Source organism: Punica granatum, chromosome 4 (genome assembly GCF_007655135.1).
Source record: "Punica granatum isolate Tunisia-2019 chromosome 4, ASM765513v2, whole genome shotgun sequence".
Lineage (NCBI taxonomy): Eukaryota > Viridiplantae > Streptophyta > Magnoliopsida > Myrtales > Lythraceae > Punica > Punica granatum.
The window spans coordinates 8,676,858-8,699,634 of NC_045130.1; the positions used below are offsets into that span (position 1 = coordinate 8,676,858).

General features: G+C 38.6%; 3 protein-coding genes across 3 annotated transcripts; all 3 read right to left on the reverse strand.

Moving 5' to 3' along the window:
• Positions 1 to 1,865: 1,865 nt before the first annotated feature.
• On the reverse strand, positions 1,866 to 2,794 carry LOC116202808 (heavy metal-associated isoprenylated plant protein 39-like). The gene is made up of 2 exons (XM_031534423.1): positions 2,568 to 2,794; positions 1,866 to 2,395 (listed from the first exon to the last, which is right to left on the reverse strand). Exons 1-2 carry the CDS (start codon positions 2,571 to 2,573, stop codon positions 2,012 to 2,014), a joined length of 390 nt encoding a protein of 129 aa, XP_031390283.1. The 5' UTR covers positions 2,574 to 2,794; the 3' UTR covers positions 1,866 to 2,011.
• A 10,257-nt stretch (positions 2,795 to 13,051) lies between these two features.
• LOC116202805 (heavy metal-associated isoprenylated plant protein 39-like) lies at positions 13,052 to 14,173 on the reverse strand. The gene is made up of 2 exons (XM_031534418.1): positions 14,016 to 14,173; positions 13,052 to 13,803 (listed from the first exon to the last, which is right to left on the reverse strand). The coding sequence occupies exons 1-2, from the start codon at positions 14,019 to 14,021 to the stop codon at positions 13,456 to 13,458; spliced, it is 354 nt and encodes a 117-aa protein (XP_031390278.1). The 5' UTR covers positions 14,022 to 14,173; the 3' UTR covers positions 13,052 to 13,455.
• A 2,407-nt stretch (positions 14,174 to 16,580) lies between these two features.
• LOC116205793 (monodehydroascorbate reductase, chloroplastic/mitochondrial) lies at positions 16,581 to 22,743 on the reverse strand. Its single transcript, XM_031538452.1, has 17 exons — positions 22,444 to 22,743; positions 22,162 to 22,348; positions 21,811 to 21,910; positions 21,616 to 21,693; positions 21,324 to 21,395; positions 21,067 to 21,185; positions 20,870 to 20,954; positions 20,388 to 20,477; positions 19,361 to 19,462; positions 19,132 to 19,221; positions 18,899 to 18,979; positions 18,199 to 18,270; positions 18,029 to 18,123; positions 17,839 to 17,927; positions 17,683 to 17,745; positions 17,523 to 17,563; positions 16,581 to 17,051 (listed from the first exon to the last, which is right to left on the reverse strand). The coding sequence occupies exons 1-17, from the start codon at positions 22,451 to 22,453 to the stop codon at positions 16,926 to 16,928; spliced, it is 1,500 nt and encodes a 499-aa protein (XP_031394312.1). The 5' UTR covers positions 22,454 to 22,743; the 3' UTR covers positions 16,581 to 16,925.
• Between the last annotated feature and the right edge of the window lie 34 nt (positions 22,744 to 22,777).

Sequence of the window (22,777 nt, forward strand, 5' to 3'; positions counted from 1 at the left end):
CTCAGCAAGTGAATATGAAGTACGTCATGTACGATGAAAGTCCATGGACTGTGCATGATGCCAATCATGACATATGCTTGGTTGGACCCATGCATGGATCATGTGAGTCGGCATTAAATATAATATAAATTGATCAATGATATGTATAATTCATTGTTGTCCATCCACATCGTTCTCCTTTTAATTTTATAACATAAATTAGTTCTCGCTTATTTTCTTATTGGTCAGAAAGGGTATTTGACCTAAAAATTACGAATTAAGAAAATCTAATCTCTTGCAGCCTCTCTCTCTCTCTCTCTCTCTCTCTCTTTTTCCTTTTTAAGCATCATCTAATCTATATCTTGAGATGGTCCTTGAGTTCATATACTTTTGGTTTAATGTATGGTATCTATTGTTGAAAATCATCCCCTAACTAGCGATTTTCTTTCGTTAATCAGGAATGCTATATATATATATATATATATATATATATATATATCTTAATACATGTCCATAACTTTTCTTTTCACCCTTCACTTTTTTTTTTGCGGTATGCATGTTTATATCGAAAAGCTCAATAGGCTCCGACTAATTCAATCAATTCGGGTCAGCCCCCTTGAGAGGTAAATCTCTCAAAATGTGAATTTTCTCCATTCATAATACTCGAACATGAAATCTTACTTGAAAAGAACACACGTTGAACCCCTTGAACCAACTTATATTGATTTCACCCTTCACATTTTAATTTCATTCACTAAGGCATGTTTGGTAACTCGGTTATAGGGTGTAACAAGATTTCACATCCATCCAGGAACGAAGCTAGACAATTATGCTTAGATTGAAATACAAATTATGTCCTTCTGAAGTGGAGGAAATTTGGACTATGTTGGATTGATGGGATAAGATGCATATGGATTATTGTATATTCAGTAAAAAAAGATGGGATAAAGATGGAATTTAAATATGATCGAAGATTGGAAGGATGCGAGGAGACAGCCATTGAAGCTCCAGGGAGCCATCCAATCCTCGATCATGTTTAAATTCCATCTTTATCCCATCTTTTTTGACTGAATATACAATGATCCATATGCATCGTATCCCATCAATCCAACGTAGTCCAAATTTCCTCCATTTTTTGTCGTATAAGATAAATAACTTTTACCTGAATGAGTGAATTTTCCAACCTAACACATTCTCTCTCACTGCCCGCAAAGGATTCGCTTTTTCTTTAAATTTCTATATTTTGTAGACCTTTATTTGATCCATTATTTCTCCCTCTCTCTCTCTCTGACAAGTACAGCTATCAGGGAATATATGATTTTCCTGTACTATATTAGGAAGCTCTCGCTTTTCTTTTCTTTTTTTCCTTTTCTTGGTGACTCTTGTATTTTGTTATGTAGTTTATGCCTTCTTTATTTTGGGTTATCTTTCTCATCTAGTCTCGATTATCTAGGCACGACAACTTGTATAAATATATCTTCTTTGCTATCAATGAATTGTGCCTTTCAGCCTATCTCAATATTTCACAATAGCAAGAGGAATAATGTGATCTTCTTTTTTTCATACATACAATGAAAATGTTAGTAATTATATGATTTTCCCTACATATATGTACTCGAACAAGACATATGAAGTGCGATAAATAAGTTTATCTGTGCTATACAACTTACAGTTGCAGACTGATACATTATCCTCTGAATCGTACAATTTTTTTTTAAAAAAAATTACGTATCATTTTATATTTAAGTAAAAGTTACTCACACGACTTTGATGTGCCAGTATATGATCAATATTCTCATGTATTATAGTATTGTAACGCGAACTCCAATAATTGTTGGGGAAAATACAGAGCATAGGAGAGGAGAAGCAAAAAGGGAGGGAAAAAATAAGGCAAAAGGGACAGAGAAATCCACATCTCGACAGTTCAAAATAGGATAGAACCAAAATCGAATAGGCAGTAGCCCGGAGTCCAGTTCGATCTTCTTATTCAATCTTCTATATCAATACAAACCAAAATAACATTATTATAATCTTAACAGATCACACAAGGATTTGGATTCTCCTCTGCATACACCACTGGCATGTACGTCTGATGAGGATGGTAGACCCACGGATAAGCATAATAAGCCGTCTGAAGATCGGCAAAATCAACCTTATTCTTATCATCTCCTCCTTCCTTCTTGCTGCCGCCGTCATTCTTCTTCTCTTCCTTGGCCTCGCCTACCATCTCTATCTCGGCATGGCAGAGCTTCCTCAGCTTGCTGGTCACCTCCACCGCATCGACCTCCCCCGTCACCGTCATCTTCTTCTCAATCATGTCTATGGCCACCGAGATCACCCCCGGGATTCCAGAAACTTTAGTCATCGCCTTCTGCTTCTCTTTGCTGTCGCGCAAGTGCAGTTTCAACACCAATTTCTGCAGACACCCAAACAGATTTCCAGGTCATAAAAAAGCTCACCCCAGACAAACAAGCACTCTATATTAATGCAAAGACTGGATCGTCTCGTCTCGGTCGACCAACTGCATGCAGGATGCCAATAATTAATAATTGCTGGTGTTCCAAGTCAATAGGAGAAACCTAGCTCACCTTCATCTTTTTGCTTGGGATATGAGATCAAAACTCAAGGCCGGGCAGAAGAACAGATCGTATTCGAATCACCCGAGTCGACTCCGATAGAGAGGCGAAGGACGTACGTATGTTCTCTCTCTTTCTATATATGATGATGCAGAACCGTTTGTAATGTAAGCCGAGGTTCAGGGGTAGCTAGGGAGAAGAAAACTCCTATCCAATGAAGAAATGGAGACCATGGGACTGACAGACGGGTTTCATGTCATATATATATAGAAGTAGAGAGCCGTACTGGCTCTCCTTGTCCTTTTCTTCTCAATGCAATTCAATTCAACTCGGTGTTCTAGACTAGCTAAGATTTTAAATATTCACAAAAAAATTAGTTATAAATTATAATAATAAATACAATAGTTTAATAATTGCCCGTAGCAGCCTCGATAACGTGTATTCTCGATGTCCACTTATCGGGTTGCGTTAAAATATTGAGCAAATGCTGCTCACCTGACCTGTCGCAGTTCGTTAAACATTCGCTTGTTGGAAAATCCTAGGGAACGGTTCATGGACTGTTCAGGAACCATTGACTTCCTCTGGATCAACGTTTCGGGATGGATCTTAATTAAATTAACCCAAAGACGATGATAGGTTCATGAACTGCACATGCACTGTGCCGCAGAATTTTCCCTCGATGATCTGCAAAGTACTTGGCTGTAAACGGTTTGGGTCAGTCGGGTTTCAAGTTTTATTTTCGGGTCCTGAATTTTTCATTTTCAATTGATTTTGGAGACAAAACCCAGCTGAGAACCATATAAAAATACGGGAAGGGAAAAAAGAAAAAAAAAAGAAAAAGACCACTATTGCATCGGGTCTTTCTGGTCGGGTTGTCGAGTAACCTGAATTTACATGTTTAAAAGAAAAGGAATGCTTCTAATTCTATTTTTATGCTATTGTTCACTCACTGCTTTACCTAATAAAAGGCCATAAGTGAAGAAAAACACACAATATAACACAATTATATTCTACTTCGATGAAATGAAATTAGGGACAGGATCAAAGGACTGTAGAGGCTGTATTGTGTTTTTAATTCTCAATTTTTAATTTAATAAATAAATGTTTTAAATTCGGTTGAATTTGGTCCCATCAGGTAGGGTTGTGCAAGGGGCCGTTTGGTGCGGGTATGGAAAAATTTTCGTGGTGGTTTTCATTTTAAAAATCATCCCCGAGAACCGAATCCGAAATCAAGAAGAGAACCAACCCTCCACGGATTGGGTTTTTTCAGATCGGTTCTCGGGTAATCCAAATGCAATAAATATTTTTAAAAAAACTCAGTGAAAATTACGAATAAAATAAAATCTCAATTCATCACACAAAACTTTAACAAAAATAACTTCACTAAAATAATTAAAACTCCATAGATCTTAATAGTAGTATCACTGTCATTATGGAAAACTGAAATGGTTCATAGGGGTTAAAGCTCCATCAAACACAAAATCATACAAACATTAGAAATTTGGGTCGGATAGGGACAAACAGGTTTTCAATTCTAAAACCAAAAACCGTATCCGAATCCGAATTACAAAAAGTAAACCGACCCTAGAATTAAAACGGGTCCTAAAAGACCCGAAGATTCGGATCGGTTCGGGGAGTGCGGCTCGGATTTTCGGGTCTTCCAACCCTACCATCAGGTTGTGTTTTTAGAACCCGATACCCGAAATTGGAGAAAATACCCGCCCAAATTCCTGAAAGAATTTTCGGGTTTGGCTCATTATTCAAATTTCGGATGTTTGGATTTTTTTTTCTTGCGGGGCCCTAAATGGGAAAAGGATCAGCTCTATCGATCGAAAATTGTACGGTATATATATTTTTTCTTTTTCCTTTTTTTTTTGGTAGAACTGTTATTTTCACCCCCATCACCGTCGGATGGACCCGATTTACCTCCGGGCATTGATCCAACGGTTGAAAAGTTCTTTACAGGAGAAGGACCCCACGCGGGGCTTCTCCTTCCTCTGCGATGGACTCCGCCGGAAGATGTCACGGTTGTTGTCAGACAGTAATGAAGTCAATCCAACTGATATAAGAGGGGTAGTTTGGTCATTAAAATGTGCATGCTCCGATCATCACATGCATCACGGACGTTGGACTAGCCCACGCCATCGTATGAGTCATCGCCAGTTGGATCCTTTTGTCTACGTCTCTCTCAGATTTCTTTTCTTTATTTATGTCATCATCTATATATTACTAAGAGGGTTTGATATAACGGAGGGGTTAGTCGTGCGTATTTCACCAGGCACTCGAAAATTCCTCCGTCCCATCAATTTATGTTTGAATCGGGTTAGTTCATTAAAAAAAAAATGAAATTCTTCAAATTGTTAATACTTTTAATTTACAAGACTTGAATCAAAAAAATTTTCTTGAGAAAAACAAATATCAAATCACTTGAATTAACCGATTGATTAAGAGATAAGTTGTTATTTCGGATAGATATAATGTCATTGTTATCATTGTCAGCTTAACTGAAACAGTGAGGATTCCAGTTTATGTGGTGGTCACATTCACAGCAACGAACCAGATTTCATTAGATTTTTGGAGAAAGATGCTTGCATGAACATTGCATGCTCTTACTTTGCCTGCTGATTCAACTTCCTTATGTAAATTTATTTCCTCCTCCTGGGCCGTTATTTCTTTTTCCTCAGTAGACATGGCCACTATGCACATTTCTCAATAATCAGTATGTAACGTGTAATAGGCATCCTCTTCTTGATCATCAACACTAATTGCACACCATAAGTATGCATATCAACAACCCGTTTAATTTTCGATTTCTTCCACATTCTTCGTTCGAGTAATTAGTAGTGAGCAGAGGGTATCCATTATTAGATTGCGGGAACAACAAAGTTGACTTTGACACATCCTTCGTTCCCAAGAAAGTTATTATTTTTTCAATTGGTCTGAGAGTCGGATTGCTGGAACGCGACGTTGACTTCGACGACTTTCTATTCCAAGTCTTCTTGAGTTGGTCTAACTCTCTCGTTCACACCAGCCTTGACTTCTGGAGGTATACACATATAATAACCTATGAGATCTAACCATCCACCGATCAAACCAATGAACGGGCCAACCGAAGAATAAGATCAATGAAATACCTTCAACATTCAACTAACTTAGTTTTCGCAGTATCTCCCTTTGATTGCAAATTACTTCGACTATGCTAATGCAAGTAATTTGTTCAGATAGTTTCGCATCTCTTCTCCTTAATTAAGATATCAAGTTCGAGTTTGGTAAATGAAAATGATCAATGATTCATGATTATGATAATTTCACTCTTTAATGGATCGGGCTGACTCAAATTTGAATTACTAGAACATTTGGACCTTCAAATACCATGTGAAACTCAAACAAGGAAAAAAGACAAAAAAAGGAATTGCATGGACTTTGAGAAATTGGGGAATTAATTCAATAACTAGCTAGATGCATCTAACTACTTAAGCTGCATATTGGATAAGCATTGGCAGGCAAGCGATTTTGCGTGTGCCTCATCTACCGAAGACGCATTATGAAGCCTATGGCTTTTGCTCGATCGCAGAGCAGGCTCCTTTCTATATACGGGAGAATTAGTTTGGAATTTGTGAACGAACAAGTATTAAAGGATGTTAATTAATTTTTGATAATCAAGAAACAATGCAACCGAGACCATATATATATATCAATCATATTGGCATACAGTGTCGGATTTTTGTTACTCTTTGGGCTCAAAGGATTCAAGAGATGAGAACAATAACAACAGGATCGTGCTAAGTACTGATGCCAGAGTTACTAGACACGAAAGAGAACTAATAATAAAGACTTCATCTTGTAAAGATTAGGCATATATATATATATATATATAAGTACGAATAGCTTCTTCAATTATTAATATTCCAAAAATACCCTTATATCCTTATAAGTTTTTTGCACCCTTACAGCGTGCTGCACCTTTTTTGTTTCGTGACTTTAATTGTACACTTTCATAATGTCTATATTTTATATTCAGGCTCTTTTTGTGACTTTTACTCAAACTGTTTCAGTTATTGCCTTTTGTTTCATACTTTCATATTATTTATATTCATAGTTCATTTCCAACGTTTCGACTTTTCTCCCCTCGTGTCCGTGTCAACCGAGTTAGATCTTCATTTCAAGTATGGGTCTCTTATTTTTCTGTAACAATAAGATTTTCTGTGAACTTTCTTTCTCGGTAATATGTTGATACAATCTTCAATATTAAGTACCGATATGAAAAACGATCAACAAATAGTCACTTATTGTGAAGAGCTTTAAATTTAAGAAAATAAAAAAGCTTAGAACATGTGGTTTATGGGGCATAAATTCATATAACAAACGTATTTTATCGACTCTAATTTCGCAACATGAGAAGAACAATGTACAATTTTAAGAGAGAAAAAACATTTTGGATTTCAACTTTTGACAGTTTATTACTTTTGTACTAAATTTTTTTCTTTTTTGTTACGAGACCACTAACAGTTTAGTCCTCCAATTTTTCAATAGCCACCACTTAAGTACCTGAATTTTTAAAAACGGGAATTTGATCCCTCAGTTTCAATTACGTCTAACAGTTTGGTCTTATCGTTAAGTGATTGAACGGAAAGCTAACGTGGAAGCTCAGTTGGCCCAAACGGCGTCAAAGTCATGCCACCTAGGTACTGAAACGAAGTCAGTTCACAACCGGCACACCGAAAAATAAAAATGGCGTCATCCCTACCGTCCTTACCCCCCCCCCCCCCAACCCCAATGCGAAAACATCATCGTTTGTCAACCTTATGAAAAACGACGTCGGCTTCGTCCTTGCCTTAGTCTTCTTATTAGCAAAATCAGAATGTAATCCCAAATTCTCAAATCCTTTCAAAACCATAATCCCCAAATTCTAAAATCATCCAATTGAACCGTAAACCCTAGGCCCCAAATTTCTAGAATCCTCAATCAAACCGTAAACCCTAATTAGCAAATTCCCGAAATCCTCCAACTGATTGCGAACCCAATTTGGAGTACCATGAGTTGCAATTCTCAATCAGAGTGGAGCTGTTGTAATCACCGTCGGTTGCATGAGGATTCAGCCATCTACCCCAAGAGCAAGAGAACGAGCGGTATGAGCATGTCCAATGACGAAGATGATGGGTTATGTGATTGAGGGCGAAGAAAGAGCAGTCGGAGCATTAACAGGGATGAAGATATCTACTGTCACTGTGGGCGAAGAGCTATGAGGATGACTTCGAAAACCAAATGCAATCCTGGTAGGGCGTTTTATCGGTGCCCACAGTAGAGGAACAAAGGTCCGAGCTACGGTTATTTTCAATAGGAAGATGAAATTGGCTTGTCAAACTCCTCTCCTGATCAAAGGTTGATCAGTGAGCATAGGAGGAGGAATGCCACCAATGAGCTATAGTTGAAAAGGTTACGGTTTTTGTGTTTGATATTGGCTTCGTTGGTTATTGTTTTGGCATTGAAATTGTGGAAGTAAGCTGGCCTATTTGGTATGAGTTGGACTGTAAATGTGCAGTGGAAGTGCTTTTGTGTTGCTGTGATGGAAGTGGCCTTTGGAAGAGGCCGTTGTAGTTGATCAATTTGTTGGGTTGATCATTGTGTTGGTAGTTGATCAATGTGTTGGAGTGCTGGTATTGGTGGTCTGACACGGGTAGATGGTGTTTAAGAGTTGGTTTTTTTTTTCCTCAATGCTCTGCATGTATAAACTGAATGTACCTGATTTATGGCAATATCTAATGAAGAGCCATTGTTGATATCATTTGTTGCATCTTCACCAATTGAATGGCATTTATATTTTACTTTGCAACTTAACTGCTGCACTATTGGTAAATGATCTATACGAGCACTGACCACTGTGCACTAAGCACTGAGCACTAACACCGACCAACTGAGCATAGTCCAACAACTGTGCAGTAACACCAGTACATCTAACCTTGCTTCTACTGATGTATCTTTTTTGTCTGGAAATTGTTTTACCTGCAAGTTTTGCAGAACATAGATTCTGATGTATCTTGCTTTTACATTAGTATATATGCTACTGATGTACAACTACAACACAAGACAGACAAATAACTCAGTCTTGTTTAACTTCAGTTCAAAGACATAGAGAACTATGAAAAGAGCAAACCGAGGCACTCCATCAGTAACACCAACTAAGACATGGAGCAGTAATTGAGACATCAAAAACTAACTTCAGTAATACCAACTGTGTAGTAACACTATATTTTGAATATTCTTGAGAATAATTGTTGCATATATTAACTTCCATTACAAGGTTAGAGTCCAAATGGTCAGTCAAACATTTCAAGACCACAAAAAATGGTACCAACTGGTCCAAAAATGACAATCTGACCACAAGAAATTGCCATTTAGTCACCTATAGAAAATGTACCTGATTTGACATTGCATATACCATCAGTATCAATTATACCAAAAGCCCAACTTAATCAAATCATCAACTATACGAAAAGACCAAAAGAGGACTAAATATCAGTTCTTATAGACTTGCATATGTATTATCATTAAATATACCAAAAAACGCTTTTGCTTCCATTAATGATTCCTTAGTTGCTGCTTCAATTCTTCATGCTATTTCTTTTTCTGAACTTGTGTGGAGCATGATTCCTGAGTTCCCATATTGTGGCTTGAGCTAGATGAGGACCTCTTAGCTCGCTTGTTTGTCGTACTCCTAGTCGTCCTTGGAAGAAATGATGGTAGAGGAGGAGACCCTGCTGCATGACCACCAATCACTGACCTAGGGCCAGGAGCATGCATTGGCACTAAGGTAGGTATAGTTCTTGGCATTGGGGCAGGAGCATGAAGCGGCATTAAGGCATGAAATGGAGGTGAGTGAGCTGCTGGTGTTAGAGGCTTGCGTGGGGGTGACCTCAGAGTTTTCTAGTTGTTTCTCTATAGGTTTAGGCTAGGTGTCGGGATGAAAACTGGTATGCTCTTACCTGGTTGGCTTGGCTGCATCCAAGTCAGGGTGCTTGGACTTTGTCTTGATATCTGTATGCTCTCCATCCAAAAAACCAGTTGTGAAAAAAGCAAAATAAGCACTAAAATGCATAGAAAATAGGAATGACCAAAGAAAAAGATAAAGACCTCTTCTGTTTACAATGTTGAGCAAACTAAGACAGGTGCATCTTCCCCATGTTGTCTTCCAGCCATTGATTTACCCTGACCAATTATATGTAAATTTATATTAATTTAAAATTTATGCTGATATAAATAAGTATCAACTTAGTAGTATATATACCTTCTCCTTTGCATTTTCTTTTGTTGTTTTCTTCTTCTTCTCTCTAACAATTGTCCCAATACATCTAGTCCTGGTATGGCCTGTGTTTTCACACTTCGAGCATTCGATAGCCTTGTACTTCCTATTGGCCTTAAATGAATTATGTGCTACATCATTCTTCTTATCCCTTTTCTTTTTGGGCCTTCTACCACCTCTCACGTACTATGGTGGCAAGATTGGATCTAGCCTACTCTTTTCCCATTGTGCATGTCCTCTCAGTGGATGAATGAAGGGTATGTAGATGGACTGTCATGTTTCTTTGGAGAAGTATGCATGGACAAACAATTCAGGCTGCAACCCATTGTGGCATATGCAAACCACTGCATGATAACAGGGAATGCAACTAAGATCCAACTCCCTGCAAGACCAACTCTTCCCATTCAAGTCAACTACAAATTTGTCACTTGGACTGTAAATATGCAGCACTTAGAACATTGAGCCACCATGATCCCCCACCCACATTGGATGCCACTTGTTGGCATGTTTCTTAGCATCCTCTAGCTTGGTCTAAGCTGCTGGAGTGATTTGATCATGGTAACTTTCAATTTCTCTCCTATAATTATTCATCTTCACAGTCAGGTATTCTCTGATATCTTCCAACATTGTGATGATTGGTTTGCCTCTAAACTTGACTATGGCTGCATTGAATTGCTCAAATACATTGTTCACCAACACTGGATTCTTTGTTGATGAATTGAAAGCTACTCTAGTCCAGTTATGTAGATCAAATTTCTTCAGGTAAATCCAAGCTGCTTCATTTAATTCTTTGATCTTTTGTAAATGAGCATTGAACTCATTCATAGTCTTCGAAAAAGCACAGTCCCACAATAACCCCCTGATCTCCTGATTTCTCTATTGGCTCCAAAGATTTGCTTCCAAGTGCTTCACACAGAACCTATGTCTAGTTCCTAGGTATACTTCTTGAATTGCTGGCAGCAAACCCTACAGATATACATAATAGTTAGATGTGAAAGACATAAAGGCATATTAATAATCACATAAATTAAAGATAGAAATCACCTTTTGTATATCAGATATCACTTCCCAGCCATGCTTATTAGGGTACTCTATATCCTCAAACAGTCTTGTAAAAACCACTTCCATGTTTCCTTCGTCTCCATCTCAACAATTGCATATGCAATGACATAAAAAGCCTAGTTGAGATCTTGAGTCATTGCTGCTAATACAGTGCCTCCATAATATCCCTTTAAGAAACAACCATCAAGACCTATGAGAGGTCTACAACCCTTTAATGCCCTTCTTTTGGTTGCTTCAAAACAAATATAATTTTTCTCGAATCTAGGAGGCAAACTTTATTCCATCCTTTGAACACTTAACCTTGCAATTGACTGAGGATTGTTCCTTCTAATCTCTTGACAGTAATCCCAAAGTGCAGCAAATTGTTCCTTCTCATATCCTTCAACAGTACCTCTGGTTATTTCCAAAGATCTATACAACTTCATCTCCACCAATTGAACTTGATAATTATAAGCCATGAATTTCGCTGCATCTTTGGCTGTTATAGTAGGATAACTCCTCATGGCATCCACTAGCTTCTTTCCCACCCATTTTTTGTCTACTAGAGGATTCTTTAAGACCTTGTTGCAAGTGTGAGCGGGATAGAAGATCTTTATCTGGTAACCCCCCGCATGCTCAGCCCATGAACAGAATATCTTACACTCACAATGTTCCGCGACACAAGCAGTACTTCATCTAATCTTGTCATTCTTCTTAAACTTCACAACTCTCCCAAGATATATGTTATAGTCTTTCACAGCATCTTTAAATAGTTTAAGGGTGGGAAACACCATTTCTAACTCTAAGTGGACCTCATCAAATAGTGTCTGGGCAAAATCAGCAGGCATGATCCCATTGTCTTCGTCATCACTTCCTCTCAATCCTTGATACTCCTCAGTAATATGTCTTTCATAATCAAACTCGAGTATTTGAATATCATCATATTCAACCCTCAGAATAGTTTCTGACGCATCATTCTCAGAGGAGATGTTTATACCAACATTAGCTCTCCACTTTGACTTTCTCTGTCTTGAAGACTCGGCTACATTACTTGCAACCTTATCTACAAATTGAAAATGCTTCTGCGAAAAATTCCTTATCATCATCCTCATTCTCCTCATACTCCTCATACTCCTTTGATCCAGGTTTGTATGTTTCATTCTCACTCGCATTTGAACTAATCTCATATCCCCCATACGACCGATCATTCTCCTCTGACATTGTCTGGCATTTTAAAAAAGAAACAAACAAGGGATAGAATAAACAAAGACAAAACAATAGCATGCTACCCAACACCGTAAAGACAAGCATGGTCCACAACGAAAAAAAAGTTGTCCACCTACCAGCCAACATATAAATGCTAAAACGACAAACAAATTGAACAAAAACCAACATCAATAGTACACAACCACTGATCAGCATGAGGAAGTCTATATGCAATCTTCTATGGCAGGAAAACAACAAACTTCATACCATTGTAACCTTCACTCACCTCTATGAATGCGAAATCGTGTTCGATTTAACCTTCTCTCTATTTGATTCTTGGGTTAGCCAGGAAAATTCCTTTTTCAGTTTTGCAATTAGGTTTGACGGATTTTTGGGGCTGATTTTCGTGCCTTTGAACACCAAGACCGACGCATATTGAGGAAGCCGACGTCGTTTCGATGCTGCAAGGGAAGCTGCCAAACGCTGTCATTTTTCCGTGGCTGGGAAGCATGGAACGACGTCACTTCTGTTCTGCTACAGGGAGTATGTTGCCAAACGACTTCGTTTTTTATAAGGCTGGGAGGTGAGGACAGCGGGGCACGGCGCAGTTTTTGTTTTTCAGTGTGCAGGTTGCGAAACGACATCGTTTCAGTACCTACGTGGCATGACTTTGACGCCGTTTGGGCGAACTTTGCTTCCACGTCAACTTTCCGTTCAATCACTTAACGATAGGACCAAACTGTTAGACATAATTGAAATTGAGGGATCAATTTTCCATTTTTAAAAATCCAGGTACTTAAGTGGTGACTATTGAAAAATTGGTGGACTAAACTGTTAATGGTCTCTTTTTTTATCATTCCTAGCTTAAACCTTTTGTATTTTTGCCAATCTAGTCCCACTGTCATTTTTTTTCGTTAAAGAAGTTTAGAACAAAAAAAAAACCGAGATCTAATTAAAAGTGGGAGTAAGCTATAATTATTGAATACAACGCTCTATTTCTTTCGATAACAAGGGAAGCACGTTGACATAATATAATGAAATAAAAATCCTAATAGCTAATAGCTAATAAAAGGACATGAGTAGTCCCTCTCGATATCGAACTTGGAACTGCTTAATTTGCTAGGCGAAAACGTATGTCATTATACTACACCCCCGTTTTGATTGAATACAACGTCCTATACACCCGGTTTAACTGACAACCCATCCATCCTCTAGTTCAAAACTTAGAACCACAATAATAAGCAAGCCCATGGATCAACTCTGAAACTGCTTCACTCTCTTCATCATGGATTCATCCTCATCTCCAATCCGTTAATGTCCCGCGGACCAATCATAACACGTTCGATCGAATCTCTAACAAATTACACACGGATATGGATTCTCCTCTGCATACACCACTGGTGGGTACGGCTGATAATGATGGTAAAGCCAGGGATAGGTCTTCAGTAGCTCAGCTACATCAACGGTCTTCTTGTCATCCTTCTTGTCATCCTTCTTGTCCTCGCCCAGCGTCTCTATCTCCGCGTAGCAGAGCTTTCTCAGCTTGCTGGCCACCTTCACCGCGTCGACGTCCCCCATCACTGTCATCTTCTTCTTCTCCATGTCTATTGCCACCGAGATGACCCCATCCATTCCAGAAACTTTGGTCATCACCTTCTGCTTCTCCTTGACGTTGGCCAAGTCCAATTTCAACACCAATTTCTGCACAGGCGCGCTAACAGATTTAAACTCCGAATCGAGTGTTTTATAAATATGTGTATATGAAGAAGGATGTCAGGTGAGGTGACTGGGAACAGAGCAAAACATCAGGAGCACATATATATCCAATGCAAAGACTGGATCCTCTTGACCGATGAACATCGGTCGATATGATATATCAGTAAGTTGTTCCAAGTTGAGAGGTGAAGTCTCACCTTCATCTTTGGTTGGGATGAGATCAAACTCAGAGGATGCAAATACTGAATTTCTATCTGAGAGCTCTTTCAGTCTTAATGTTGATGTGAGGTGAGGTTGGGGTGCTTATGGGCTCCAAGAAAAGAATGGGGGGTTTATATAGCGGGAATACATAATGTAAAGGGGAGGAAATTACTTGGAAGAAATGGAAGACGAGACACTCGGTGTAAATTAAAAAGAAAAAGATAGGACCACGTGCAAATATGGCAGGCGATTCACATTGAGTTTTTAATGTGCAAATCTTATCTTTAGTTCAATGATTTTTATCTATTGAAACTTGAAAGTACCTCATTGTCACAATCAGCTTACTGAAATTAGTTTTATCCATCAGAGTGAAATCCAACAAAGTACCCATGTGATCTCACTTTTCTTGGATAAATGATATCATGGTTTGGCTCCACCGTAACAGGAAAAGATGTAAAAGGACACAAAAAGTAGTAATACTGACGTGAAACGTATTCAAAACCTCTTAATTCCAAATGAGAGTGTGTGTCGTGACATGATACCACTTTCTCTCAATATATCAGTCTGGTTTGAATTTTTATTTTGTTCACATGATAGAGGAAAAAGATAGTTCGCATGCAGCCAGCGTCTTGTGTCTTATAAAACTCGGTTCAGTCGATCTAAGCATAGAGTACCCATGTTCGATCTAATAACGCTGCTAATTCTGATCGGTTTTCGTGTCACATATACATGATGCATCGCAAATTTTGTTATCATTTGCAAGTATGACAGGCTATCAGTATCAAGTGTTATCCCGAACGAACGGCTAGGCTCAGCTTGACTTGTCGTGATTTTGCTGAAGATAAGTTCTTCTCCGGTCGACTTCTAGAGTGTAATGTATACAGACGTGATGACCGGGGCGGGACTGGGTCCAAGCCGTTGACGGGCGGGCATCCTATTTGGGAGGAGTCCAATTGTCCTTACACATCCCTCGTTCGTCTCATTTTCCTCATCTGCCGTGAACTACACCAAGGATGGATTTAGGGGTGGGCTCTTGAATTCGGGAAAAGTTACGAAATATTTGTTAGAATTTATCGAGTTTATCAAATTTTTAATAAAATTATCCTATTTTGTCCCCCTTGACTTTACGATATCGAGTCTCTTGAACTTTATCCCCCTTGAATGAATTTTTTAGAGTCGTCCCTGAACTCCACTACAAGATGGGAAGGTCAGATTGAGTTTTTTTTCTTGTGCCGGTATACATCATTAGGTATCCAGATATTAACTTACTGAGAAGTAAAATTCTTTTAATTGTGAAACTTTTTTTACTCGTGAGGATCATGAGACTCAAACTAAAATGTTATTTAAGAGAAATATATATCGAGCTGTCCGAATAAATTCATATTGATTGCGCATCACTTTCATTGTGTTTGTCGTACACTGACGCGGGTGACCGGGGAATCCAATCTGAAACGGAGAAGCAGTTTTTTATCATTAAATTTTAGAGTGAGGGTCACGGCTGGGGCCGTCCATTGTCTGCTAGGATTTCCTCCCCCCATCCTTTTCCGTTTTATATACTTTTCAAGAAATGAGTAAATAATCAATGCGATATAGTTCAAACGATTCAGCGTTTATTTTTTTTTAAATAAAGTTTCGAAAAAAAATTAATGTGATAATAACTTTATTCCTTAATGGATCGACCCGATCAAACTGAATTAGTCGAAAACTCATTGGACTTTCGGATATCATGATTCATATCGAAAAAGAATTGAGTCAATTGAGCAGGACAAGGAAACTTATCAATCATGAGAATTTCTAATGTCATTCCAAACGAAACAACGGTCAAGGCCCACCTTAAACAGTGGGCATCGTGAGAACAGTCTTAGCCTAAATTGAAAGGGATCCATATCCCCCCAACGAAATCCTACTTTCCTCCGAGTTCGTTTAAGAGTACGCTCCAGGCACTTCTTAATCACCAGCAACGAATATTATCATCATATTCCTCGGAGCGAATCGGTCCATTTTGCACTAACTGTATGCGCTCTATGCCAGTCACAAGCCGAGATAGTTCTTCGATTTCTCTCACATCACACCATCACGTTTGTTCGTAAAATTAGTGATCAGATAGAATTATGGCCCGCTTGAATTGAGAGTTAAAAAACTTTAACTTTAACTCAACACACTACACAATAAAAACACATGTTTTTCAAGTTAAATTTATAATCTCATCTCATTTATCTTTTTTCACAATCAAAATCAAAATCAAAATTATTTTAATTCTAAAACCAAATGCACCAATAGAGTATACTTATTTCAATTGAATTTTTATTTTATTTTATTGTTATTATTTGATTGGTCTGAGAGGCAGAACTGCTTGCTGGATACGGTTGGCTAGACATTTCAAAGTCTAAGTCAATCTGAAGTCCAGTGTTCGAACCCAACATCATTAGTTTCTAATCATTTTTATAATCGATTTTTAATAATAATTATCTATCTAATTTCACATTTATATATACATATCAATTTTTAATAATAAATTTCTTATATATTCTCACATCTATATATACTTACATATATATATATTCTTATGTATCAATATATTTATTAATATTTACAATCATTACACAAAATCAAGTAAAATTGGATCATTTTCTAACTCGAAAAACAACCGCAAGCTTAAATAACTGAGGAAATCTAAAATCATCCATTGATCAAATCAATGGGTCTCCCAAATATCCCACAGGCAGTGACTGCACCGATTAATATGTGCTTAATTTTATTTCTCTTCCTCCCCTCTTATAAACTGAAATGAACGGATGATTATTTCATGATAGATTATCTCTCGGGCATCGCAAAATTCTGAGTAAAAGGAACTGAAAAATTAATAGCCGGGAGCGAGAATAATTCTGAACTAATTAAGCTGCAGATTATGATTCCATGACCATGGATGAGCCAGCGATTTCGAGGGCCTCCTCCACTGAAGAAGCGTTCTGGAGTCTGGCCTTATCGATCGGGGGCTGGCTCCTCGCAAGCTTTGGTAGTAGTTGGAATTCCTGAACAAACATGAAGAACGAACGTTACTTCTTGAGATTTAAGTAATAATAATGCAACAGACAATGTAATTGCATACAAATGGTTGATTTTTGTTTCTCATGCTCCCCGAGAATTCAAGAGACATGATATGTAACAATTTGCTCGTCTCCATGCCTCCATCAGTTAGACATAAAAGAGGGGTAAAGCAGAAGTCTGCTAGTGCTAAAACCATGAGCAGGAGTCATATTTTCTAACCGGAAGCATATCACTGAAATTTTGCATCGATAAAAGTCTTGTTTCAAAAATGTTAGTAGACTGGAAACTTTTCATTCAAGGAAAAAGTATAAGAGCTTCCGGTTAAGTAGTTATCGAGGTAGAATTTCCTCTAGAGACCCAATGATGATTGCTCTGTTTATGTGGCGATTTGATTCCACCATGTTCGGATTCTCGCCTATCGAATGTCCAGGCAAATTCATGAGAATGATGCGTACCTCAGGACTTCCACTTTCCACAAGGACGCCTTTCAGTTTACCTAGAAGAGAATGGTAAAAGAAGTCAGCCCATTAGAAGCATAAGCAACGGTGCATGGGAGAGAGATGGAGAGATGGGGGGGGGGGGGGGGGGGGGGGGGGGGGGGGGGGGGGGGTTTACCAGAATCTACCCAGAAAGTAGCAATCTTTGGATCGAAGTTACCGACTTCAACTGCTTCGCCAACTGTCCATTGCAGCAACAATGAGTACCATAATTGAAAAAATCATTAGACAAAAAGTCCAAACACAACGGAGTGCATTTATAGAGAAGCTCTACCATTGTCCCCGAAGAACTGCCACCAAACTTTCCTAGGGCTCCCTTCGTACTCAAATACCCTTGAGTAGAAGTACGGGAGATAATCATATCTGCATGTTTTAGGCAGTGGCAATAATCAATACCAAAGACCTCTCTTTGCAGTCTATATACAACAATCGACTACGTGGTTTAACGAAAGAAGCAAACATACGTGTGAGTCTGTGCACTCAATAAAGCTTTGATGCAGTGTTGTGCTGATCTTCTCGCATGATCGACGTGTTCAACTCGAGCAATGCGATCATACATCTGACGATTGTGAACAACCAGAATTATATGATTGGAACAAATAAACGCTAGTTACAATACATTCAAAATTCATACCTTTAACGGGAATGCTGCTACATCTCCAATTGCAAAGATTCCAGGAACACTTGTTCGGAACTGTCCATCAACCTACATTTCAAAATCCAGTAGTTACATGTCAAATTTTATATCTAATGGAAAATGGTCCATGATAGACCTCCTCAAATAAGTGATACAAGAGGAATCTTGAAAGTTTGATCTAAGAGGAAGGCACATTCAAAGGCAGCGTGAATCAGTTGTTGGGAATAAGTCTTCTTTTCCTAAGTTATGGAAAACAGTCAACACATTTCAGATTCCACTATTTTCAGCAGAAATTTGCCAATGAAGTCTCATCAAACACGACATTTGGGATTCCAAGCCTGAATAACATACGTTGAAGAAAGAAGGATATACTTTTAAAGTGCCACGTGAACATAGTATAGCAAATAACTTGATTATCCTGACTCAAGAAAGATTAACCCCCGAAGAAACACAACTGCCATCAAAGATGCTAGATAGTTAAAAGAGTAGGTAGTCAAACAATCGATCGAGATGGTAGACACACTTTGTAATGTCAATTATAGTTTGCTCCATTAGGTTAGGGGCAAGACTACTTGCCAGTACGTGGTTAGTAAAATGGTCTTGTCCTCTTAACCAGGAGTATATTTATGCATTTATTAACAGTCCAAACATCCGAAACCAATGCAGAAATCCCAAAGTAAATAGTCCTCATTCTTACCTGTATGCCGCCAACTGAGGTATTTAAACCAACTGCCTCAAAAGGACTGACTGCAGGTTTAGCCCCAATACCAATAACTACCTGTCCAAAGAGAAAGTGGATGCCAAATGAAACTAGAATCCCAAAGATGACAATTCAAACAGACAAATACAAACAGTGGAGGACTGGAACTTCCAAGTATTCGCCCAGTATGAAAGCAGGTGTTAAGGAGGTGAATAAGCCAAGAGACGTACTGTGTCTGCTTCTACTATTGATCCATCTCCAAGTTTAACAGCAGAGACACGTCCATCAGAACCAGCTTCTAAGGTTTTAATGGAGGCACCCTGTCATTGTCAAGAAAATTGAAGCATGACTGAGTGAGAATTCACAGCACGTGCACACAAGTTGAGCCATCCACAATTGCATGCTCACAAGCACACAGAAAAAGGCAGGGAGGGGGGGTGTGGGGAAGAGAGGGAGAACCTTCATGAACTTCACACCATTGTCTTGGTAAAGTTTCTCATATCTTTGGGCAAGAGAAGGGGTGAAGAGTCTTTGTAACAGATGATCCTCTGGAAAAATGACCTGTTTTTACCTTCAAGAGATCAGTTACCATTTTACATCATCGAAAATTTCCAGATAAAATGAAAAGCAAATATCGCAAACAAATCCAGACCATGAGCATAGTTCTCTTCATCATATATAGTTGTGAAGAGGATAAATTCTGTGAAAACCATTTCACATCATCGCATAATTCCAGAATAAATGAAAAGTAAATATAAATAAATCCAACCATGAGCACTGTTTCATTCAATCATGAGCATAGTCATATATAATTGTAAAGAGAATAAGTTTTGTGAAACAAAAGTCTGATATACAAATTGTCGCATATGTAACTTCCTTTGAAAATGTCAGATGTGCTAATTACAACGATGGACTTGATTTTATCAGCACTTGTCTTCTTTTTCCCTCCAGAAATCAGTTAGCATTTTTCATCATTGTGTAATGTCAGAAAATGATGATGCAACTTATATTAAGGATAAAACTTAAAGCAAATGGTGCAATGAAACCAAACCAAAATGAAAGTTCCATCCAAACTTGAACAAAGGCCTCTTCGTCATATATAGTTTTAAAGTGGACATGCTCTTTTAACAACAGGTCTGAAATACTTTTAATCATGCAAGCCTCGCTAGCTTGAAGAACTAGGGAAATAGTATTGCTAATTACAACTATAAAGATACTCACTAGCTTGAAGAACAGAGAAGGAAAAGCAATATGAACATAAATCGACAGGGAATCCACAAAAATTTCCATGATCTGCTATTAACAATGTAACAGGCAGGAGACCAATTTGAAGATCAATTTGGCAGGGAATATCTAACTGTCATATGACCAGCAATAGAATAAATAAATAAATAAAAGTAATGGTTGTAACTTCAAACTTGCCATCTTTCATGGACAATACTCACTGAACCAAATTCAATTGGCACAAAACAGGAGAATCACTTACTGTTGTATCAAGTTTCCAACCAACAGCCGCTGCAGCGACCTCCATACCAATATAACCCCCACCAACAACCACCACCTTCTTTGCTTTTTCCTGGAAAATACAGAGACAATGTCTATATTACTTAAAATGTGATGCATTTGCAGGAAAAAAGGCAACACCAAGCAGAGGTCAGAAGAAATACAGCTGAATTCCTTTAATTAAAATAAAAAGTTCAAAAATCTAATGGAACGTGGGCCCATTTGAAATGATTTTTACAGCAGAAAACAACACGTTATATTTTTGGCAAAGGCTTTATATACCCGTTTTGAGAATTTTTTCTAATAAATTATCCTTAAAATCAACTTAAAGATACATTGCAATTGTATTATACGTCATATGAGTTTCAAGATACGATGTCAAGTGGACCTATAAGTTTTCAAACTAACAATCATGCTAAGATACTTTAGAAGAAGGATATGAAAAGCTAAGTTAAGCTAACATACCAACGATGATATAAGGGAATCAGCATCTGCAACATCTCGAATATAGTGAACTCCAGGAAGATTTCCACCAATTTTTTCTGGGAATCTGAAAGAATCATTATTGGTGAATCAGCTCATTAGCACTCAATTAGTCATATGACAGCATTCCTAGAATTAACAGATACTTTTTTTGATGCTTTGTTTAATTCCCTTAGTACCTCGAGGCAGTACATCCAGTTGCAATAATAAGTGATCCATATTTAAGAAGTTTGCCTGAATGAGTAGTCAATGTTTGCTTTTCGATATCAATTCCTGTCACAGGGTCTTCATATAACATCTGAACAAAAGAGGTAGATTTTATAAGTTATATGAACGAAGAATTTCCAAAGGAAGCAAATACACTGAAATTACAGAATTCTGAAAATATGAAGGAATCAATGTACAGCAAAAATAACATAGACGATCCCCAGAGTACCTCTATCCCTTTCTCTTTATACCAATCGGGAGTTTGCCTTTCTCCACCAGAGCCAACACAAGTATGAAAACCCTACATCAATCGAGATGATGGCTTAACTTAGGATGCAAATATTTACAGCTGCATAGATCAACAGTGCAACTTCCAGCAACCACTGAAGCACCATTAATTTGTTAATGAAGATATAAAGTGCATTTGATGAAAATTGCTGAGTTCCACAGTTGTCTACAAACATTACTTAAAGAGCCATGATCAGAAATCAGTATAAGGCTACAAAGAGCAAAATACTTACAGGCAACCGAGCAGGCTTTTTGTCTAACGGAAATAAGTACGCTTTCGTTAGAGCAGGACGCTCGTATGGTGCATGTGCCTGCAACACGAACAACACCACAAAATGAGCACCATATCACCCTACCAGCTTTCAGAATCATCTCAGATCGTATAACTTTTATCCACTGATCAAAAACTATATAAACTAAGTACTTACTTCTTTTGACACAATACAGAGCCTTCCGTCGGCCATGCCATGTTCAACAAAAGTCCGAGCTGCATAACCGGCAGCATTCCCTCCACCAACTATCACAAACCTACAAAAAACAAACCAAATGCCGCAATTTCTAAATCAAGACCATGAACTTACAGTTGTCTGAACCAGTAGTGTGATCTATCAACGGAATTACGAAAGTTTACGACATAATGAATCACAGTACTTACAAAAGTACACGTTAAGACAAACCATAATATGAACAGCGTTACGGGCAGGCTCTCGCAATGCTCAAAACTCGACTGATCCAACTTAGAAAAGTAAATGCTCGGAGCAAATTAGATGTGAACTCACTCCCGATTCTCATTGGCGAAAGCAGACGATGCAGCAACATAGCTCCTCCGGAAGCTTCTGAATCCGACGGACCAAGGCTGCAGAGGAGCTCGATCAAGCGAACCGGAACTCGGGCACCACAGAGAAAGCCCGTGCTTCAGCGACAGCGAATTCGAGACACCCGCCATGAACCTGCGAACCTTCCAAGCTGGCAAGCAAACCAAACCGTTAGCGGCTGAGGGAGAGAGGCGATGGGGAGGAGTGAGAGAAATCGAAGCGAAGCAGTGGGGGAGAGTGGAAGACCTTGAGACATTGAGCAGCTGAGGGTATATAATATTAGGCTATTGGGGGAATAAGTTAATGCTTGGGGGGTCAGAGGGTGGCTCTAGAAGAGGTCGAAAGGTCGTGACAATGGCGGATTCGCAACGGGCTGCCATTGGAACAGCACAAGAGGTGCCGTGGAAAACAGTTTGTCAACAGAAGCGGGCTCTGCTCCTCTCAGCTCAGCTTGCTGATCTGCTCAGTGATGACGGGCAGGAAGGAACCAGAAATGGCCATTTCCTTCTGGCACAATGGCACTTTGCTATTCGACGCCCGCTGCGACAGTAACCTCGTACTCCTGGCACAGCATACGCCT